Genomic DNA, 7062 nt, shown 5'->3' with positions numbered 1-7062 from the left:
TCATTAGTTACAAATTCGGCTTGTGATATATTACTACTATTTGAGTATTGATCACATAACGTGGGCTTGGGCTGTTGAGGTCAATTTGGTGGGTTTGGACTTTGGAGTTGATGGCTCCACAAGTAATATTTTTTTTTAAGACAAAAATATTCTAGTAGATTCTCAGTTGTATAATTGTAACTATGAGTGAAGGGTAATTTTGCATTTTTAGCAAGGCAAAGGACATGCTGATGTTTATTGGAGAGTTATCAATGGGTCGGGTCTGATTCAAGACAGGATAAAACCATTCCAAACCGATGAGAAAAATCTCTGTTCTGGTTCCGAATCAGACCCGAAAGGGGTCTACAAATTGAAGCCTAGAACCGAACCGACTACTGTTAATTGGAATAATCGGGTCTGCCCGATAAATCCCGATTATGATTGAAGGTATGCATTTAAAAGCAAGACTGAACAGAGGAAGTTAAAAAATAGAGATTTGAACGAGGTAACTTTTCCCAAATTCATAACTACCTCCTTTGTTCAAAGTATTTCCATAAGAACTTTTATCATTATTAATTTTTTGAAGATAGATATAAGGTTTTGATCTCTATATATTTGCATTTGTATTCCTTCCAAACTAAGCATAAATAACTTGCTTGGATCTCAACTATAGATGCCATCAATACCATTGCTGTGAACCGTTGATGCTGCCTCTATTGCTGCTGCTGTTGTCACGACTCACGAGTGGAGAAGAAGAGGCCAAAAATGGAGAATTGAAACTTGAAACCATCGGAGAAATGAAGAGGAATACAGCTGAGTGGTAAGGTTTTCCCCTTTTTAGTTCAATTGTAGGCTTTTAGGCCATAAAATTACATTTATATGTCATTATTATATTACTTATAAAGCCAAGATAGTTAATGTATGTAAATATTACTATCGGTTTGGGTCTAATCGGTTCAGGACAACGAAAACCAGTCTCGACCCAATATTAATCGGGACAAAATATTTGGAACCAGAACCAACCTAACGGGACATCATGTGAAACCAGGTCGATATAATTGGTTTGGTTATGTTGGGTAGCCTGACCCATTGACAATCCTATTTATTGCTGTCGGAATCAGTTGAGACATTGTGCGTGTTAAACGTTAATGCACAAGTTAGCAACGTTTTTTTCTAGGGAGGAAGGAGCTGATGAACATTATATGCAGTGTTTTAAAAACCAATCTAGAGGTCGAGCCATTTTTGTCTCCACGTTGTGGGTCGTTGGTTCAATTGTCTGGGTTAAATGGGTTAGATCGTGCTATATCAACATCTACATATGTTTTAAGTGCATATATATATATATATAATGTATAAGTATGAATTATGTTTTAGATATGATATATGTATTATTTTATATTTAATTTATATTTTAAATTTAAATTTAATTTTTATTTAAAAAACTGTCAAAAATTGTGATTTAAGACTAAAAAAGGGTTTTTCCCATGAAAATAGTGGGGCACTTTGAGACGCATAAATCTCAAAAAATGATCTAAAATAAAAAAAAGTTTCAACCAAATATTAGATTGCAAAGTTATGGCCTCCTGAAATTACATACACGGTTAGTATGCAACCCACAACCCATTATCAACTCGATCAGGTCAAAGGTCCAACCGTACGAATTGGAATGTTTTGATCAAATTAACAGATTTTGACATTTTTCCAGGGTTTATTCAAACCGGATCCAGAATTTTAACCGGGTGGTGGTTCGAACGGTTCAACCGGTTGGTCAACGGCTGGTTGAAAAACACCGAGTATATATGCTCGTTACAAACTTACAATTTACAAATGGGAAGCGGTGTTTAAAAAGCGGACAACCCCTGACAACGTCTCTGAAAAACCTTTTTTCCTTAACTACTCTTTCACTCCTCTCCGGCTTCGGCTGGCCATGGCGATCGCAGCTGCAGCTGTTGTCGTTCCTTTGGGTGTCCTTTTTCTTTTCTCTGGCATCGTCGTTAATATCATTCAGGTAAGAGAGAATTGATTCCCCGCGTTTCTTCTTCTTTTTCTTGAAAGCTCTGGTTTAATAATCCTCAGTGTCGATGATGTTATTTTCGATTAGGGATAAGTTTTATGACTTTTGTCTGAGCTACACTGGACGGTTCTCTTAGGGATTATTCTCTTGCATTGGTTAGGTTAATGGGGTCGGGGTTGTTTGGGGCTGTTATTTTTTGTTTCAAATCTTGCTCACTGGATCGTTTTGCTTCAAATATTGCTATATTTTTGTTTTTCTGTGCTTGACTTCGTTTTACAAAATGTGGGGTTTGAATCGTTTTAATACTTTTTCTTCTGAGATTCGAATTTAGGTTTGTCCTTGGTTTCTTGCATTTGGTTGTTGGTTTTATTTTGTTTTCACAGTGCATTTTAATGCGACAATTTGTTGATTTTTGTCATACAGTTCCCAATCCTTTTATTTTTTTATCTCGTTCAAATTTCGTTTTGCTTTTTTTATTGCATGTTTATTTTTGTTCTCTGCGTCATTATTACTTAGTTATTTTTCATCACTTTAATACTGATTTTAAATTCTTAATTGTAGAATTTCTTGGTACTGTTTTTTCTTCTTGTTGGACTACGTGGGTCTGTTTTACTTACTTTCTTTTTTTTTTTACACCGGTCTCTCTCTCTCTCTCTCTCTCTCTCTATACACACACACACACGCACGCTCCAGGCAGTATGCTTCATTCTTGTTCGTCCGCTGTCGAAGAATATGTACAGAAGGATCAACAGAGTGGTGGCAGAGTTGCTGTGGCTTGAGCTTGTGTGGCTCATTGATTGGTGGGCAGGAGTTAAGGTATTCAACAACTTGCCATTATATTCTATTTATCCACAAATGACTTTATTACCGTTCATTATCTTTTTCCAATGCAGTCTTATTCCTTTCTCGCGTAATTATAATGACTTATCAAAATAAAATTCATGCTTGGATGTTCTCTGAACTCTGTTCGTTTGTTGAATATGTTGTGATTCCACATATATTTTATTGTGATAGCTAGTCTAGGCACCTACCTAGGTTGCATTTGCAGACCTACTTAAGGTAATTTAACACAAGTTAAAATGTTAATCTGGTGTTTGAATGTAATATGGAAGTCTATAGATTTAACTCGCTGAGTGGCCATTTCTTGGTGTAATGGTAAAGTCTCAGTCTGACAAGCGTGAGAATGTGTGTTGGTTTCTTTTTTTTTGACAGATGAGAATGTGTGTTGGTTTCTGAGTGGCCACTTTGTGCAGAAAATGCGAAAAATATATAATATTTTAGCTATCATTGTAAAAGCCAGTAAAAATGAATAAGTAATAAGAAAATTAATATTTAAGATCAAATGTAACACATTCATAAAAAACAAAAGTAAAAAACAAAAGTAAAAAACAAATGATCAAACTAAATACTTATTAAAATAGAATAAAATGCATAAATGATTTTTATAATAAAAATATTAAATTGTTTGTATAATTTATATGATTTAATAAAAATAAAATGCCTATCTCCTCATTTATCTCTTTACCTGAAGGGGAAGCATGGGATTTGGGCTTTAGAAGAGGTCTAAGAGATTCTGGGTGTCCCCTAGTCACTAATTTACTCCAAATCCTAGAGTATGTCGTTGTTGGTCCCCTTATTTCTGATGAGAGAGTTTGGACCCCCCAACCCTAGAGGGGCCTTCTCTTGTGTTTCCTTTTTGGTCTGGTGGGTCCTCTTTCCCTGTGTGTGAGGTTTGGTGTAAACCAGTTCTGTTAAAACTAGAGGCTTTCTGTTGGGTGGTTTGTCATGGAAGAATCAATACTTTGGATATTTTACAAAAAAAAAGAAAAAAAGAAAAATTGTATGCTTTTCCCCCAAACTGTTGCATATCCTGTTAGGCACATGGTGAAACTGAACACCTTTTTATCTGTCTCTTTTTTTAATCAGCCATACCTTTTCATCTCTTGCCTCTTTGTTACCTCTATTTGGAATTGGTGCTTCTCTCGTTTTGGAGACTTTGTTTGCAGGTGCAACTTTCAGATGGCCAAGGAAGTGAGGAAAAGTTTTATGGAGGTGCATTAGGGCTGCTTTGCTGTGGACCGTTTGGGAAGAAAGAAATGCACAAATCTTCAAGGAGGAGGAAGGACATTTGGAAGCTCTTATTGGATTGCATCCAAGTAAGGGTGATACATTGGGTTGAATCTTTGGATCTGTTTTCACCCTATACTGTTAACGATATAAAAAGAAATTGGTGGGAAGTGGCCTCTTTGTCTATCAGAAAAGAGAAAATCATTGTACCTTGGACACCACCCTCGGAAAGCTTTATCAAACTTAATTTTGGTGGAAGCAATCTCGATAACCTAGGTTCTTCAGGCATTGGGGGAGTCTTTAGAGATAGAGAAGGGAATATATCAGTCATTTATTCAGGTCTTGTTGGTTTAGGCTTTATCAAATTTAATTTTGGTGGAAGCAATCTCGATAACCCAGGTTCTTTAGGCATTGGGGGAGTCTTTAGAGATAGAGAAGGGAATATATCAGCCATTTATTCAGGCCTTCTTGGTTTAGGGGATTCCATTAGAGCCAAACTTTTTGCTGTGCTATGCGGGGCTCAAATAGCAAAAGAGCTAAAAATGGAAAGGATGATTTGATTGTAGGAGATTCTAAAGTGGTTATTAGTTGGCTAAAGGACGTACGGAAAGCAGCATGGGTGCACTGAGAAGGAGTTAAGAAAATCTTATGGTTTCTGAGGGGAATAACAGTGATGTATCAATGGGTTCCAAGGGAGGCAAATGGGATAGCAGATTCTCTAGCTAGGCAAGGGGTTGATTGGAAACTGTTAGAGTTCACAGAACAGGTGTATTTTGGTCATTTGGGTTTATTTATTTGAGAGTGAAAGGTCTGTTTTATTCAAGTTTAAGTTGTGTGTCCCATCACTTATGAGGGACAATATGGTCTTTCTTGTAACTAAGTTTGGAGATAAATACAAGTGGGTCAACTAGAGAGGACTGGTTTTCCTCTACTGGCTGAACTCCTCATCTTCTTCTTCTTTACTGTAATCTAGGATTTAATAAGGTTTCCACATGGTATCAGAGCGAATTTAACAAGTTCAGATCTGCTTGTCTTGTTCCTTTTTTTTCCTGATTTACCTAGTTTTTTTTTTTTTTTTCTATCGTCCTCTTCTCTAGGGTTTCACAGATTTCTCAAGAACCATTGGGAGGTTAAGGGAAAGGCTGCAAAGGAGTGACTGTTTTTCTCTGTAGGAGGCCTTCATGCCTCCAGTGTATGGTGCAGTGGCTGTTTGTGGTGATTGGTAGGAAGCTCTCTATTTGATGGTACAAAGAGAGCAGGTTCGGGTGAACAATATTTAGCTGAGTACAGGTTGGTTCTGCAGTGTGCAGTGTAGGTGTTTGATTTAATGGCCGAGTGATTTCAGCTCTTGTATTAGGTGTGTGAGTGGTTCCGCAGTGTGCAGTACATGTGTTTGGTTTAATGGCCGAGTGATTTCAGCTCTTGTATTAGGTGTGTGATGTGTAGTTGAAGAAGTCAGTGGTGCTGAAGTAAATTTTCTACTGATGATTTAATGTAAGTGTTATTGATAAAAAAAAAGTCAGTGGTGCTGAAAGTGAGTTAAGGTTTTGTGGTGGTGCGTGAAGTTGTGTTGAATATTTGAAGGTGAATACTTTGCTTATAACAGTGATTTCTTTGTGAAGTAAGGTTAATTAGTTAAAATGGCATCGACTAGAGATGGGAATGACAATAAAACAAGTGTTTTGATTTCTCCAGCTTACCTAAATGTTCAATGACATCTATTAAGTTGAATGGTGAGAATTATGTGCCGTGGGCAAAATCTGTGGAGGTGTTTTTAAAAGCCAAGAAAAAGGCAAAACATGTGAGAGAGGAGGTCCTCCTTTGGTTTTCTAGGGTTTAGTGACTGGGAACATGAGTATGCACAAATAATGACATGGTTGTGGAATATCATGGAACAAAAAATTAGTGTGAATTTTATGTTCCTAGATACAACTAAAGAAATCTGGGATCATGCTAAGAAATTGTATTCCAGGCAAGACAATACAACTAGGGTGTATCAGTTGTACTAAGAGTACTTTAATCTGAAGCAATGTAGTCACAGTTTGGAGGAATATTATGCAAGTCTGAGAAATACCCAAAATGAGCTTAATGTGTATCATCCTCTGACACTGGATGTTCGGGTTCAACAACAACAATGTAAGCAATTTGATGTGACGAGGTTTCTGGTGGTTTGAAGATTGAATATGAGCTTGCCCGAGCACAAATACTAGGGGGATATGCTCTTCCCTTACTTGAAGAAGTTTTTGCCTATCTTAGGAGGACATCTATTGAGTCTACAGAGCATTCTTTTCTCTCAAAAAGATCCGGTTTGGTGGTGACTAGAGGGGAAGGCCGTGGAAAGAGAGGTGGTGGTGGTAGCTGTGGACTAACAGATAACCGTGATGGTTCCATGTTTAACTGTGTTGGTGGTTGGAGTGGAGGTCGGAACTCAGGGGGAGGTCGTGGTAAAGGAAGAAGTAATGCCCCTAGGAAGTGTACATACTATGGATTAGTGGGACACACAGTTAATTTCTGCTATGATTTACATGGTCCACCCAACACTTGGGCTAACCATGATGTGACTAGGGGTAGTGGTATAGCTAGTGAAAGTCAACAAACTGACCCAATCCCCTCCACATCTACTGGTGTTTCTGGGAAGGAGATGGTGAGTGTACCCCATGCAGTATATGAGCAGTTTTTTCAGATATCTTCTCAACAGGACACAACTACCCTTGCCCATTCAGGTATGGCTTGTTTGGCTTCCAAGCCTTCACACTGGATCATTGACTCCGGAGCCTCGGACCGTATGTTTGGGACTCCAAATGTATTTTCTTCTCTTTCTCGGTCCTCCACATCTCAAATAGTTACTCTTGCTAATGGTTTTATATCTCCCATTTGTGGTGTTGGTGATGTTGATCTCTCCTCCTTATCTTTATCATCTGTTTTATATGTTTCCAAGTTTCCTTTAACCTTATGGCTGTTAGTAGATTCACCAAGTCACTTAATTGTTCCATAACCTTTTA

The 7062-nt window shown here is 37.7% G+C and overlaps 1 protein-coding gene across 1 annotated transcript in view; it reads left to right on the top strand.

Moving 5' to 3' along the window:
• The first annotated feature begins 1810 nt into the window (after window positions 1–1810).
• Window positions 1811–7062, top strand: part of LOC148872554 (1-acyl-sn-glycerol-3-phosphate acyltransferase 2-like) — a 44437-nt gene continuing 39185 nt past the window's right edge. The window contains exons 1-2 of the mRNA XM_088969345.1: window positions 1811–1987; window positions 2687–2809. Of these exons, the coding sequence (XP_088825471.1) occupies window positions 1907–1987; window positions 2687–2809 (204 nt within the window). The 5' untranslated portion in view covers window positions 1811–1906. The remainder of the gene's footprint in view (window positions 1988–2686; window positions 2810–7062) is intronic.

Source organism: Nelumbo lutea, chromosome 2 (assembly GCF_056320005.1).
Source record: "Nelumbo lutea isolate HS-2025 chromosome 2, American lotus-T2T, whole genome shotgun sequence".
Classification (NCBI taxonomy): domain Eukaryota; kingdom Viridiplantae; phylum Streptophyta; class Magnoliopsida; order Proteales; family Nelumbonaceae; genus Nelumbo; species Nelumbo lutea.
This window is presented reverse-complemented; position numbering and strand designations above follow the sequence as displayed.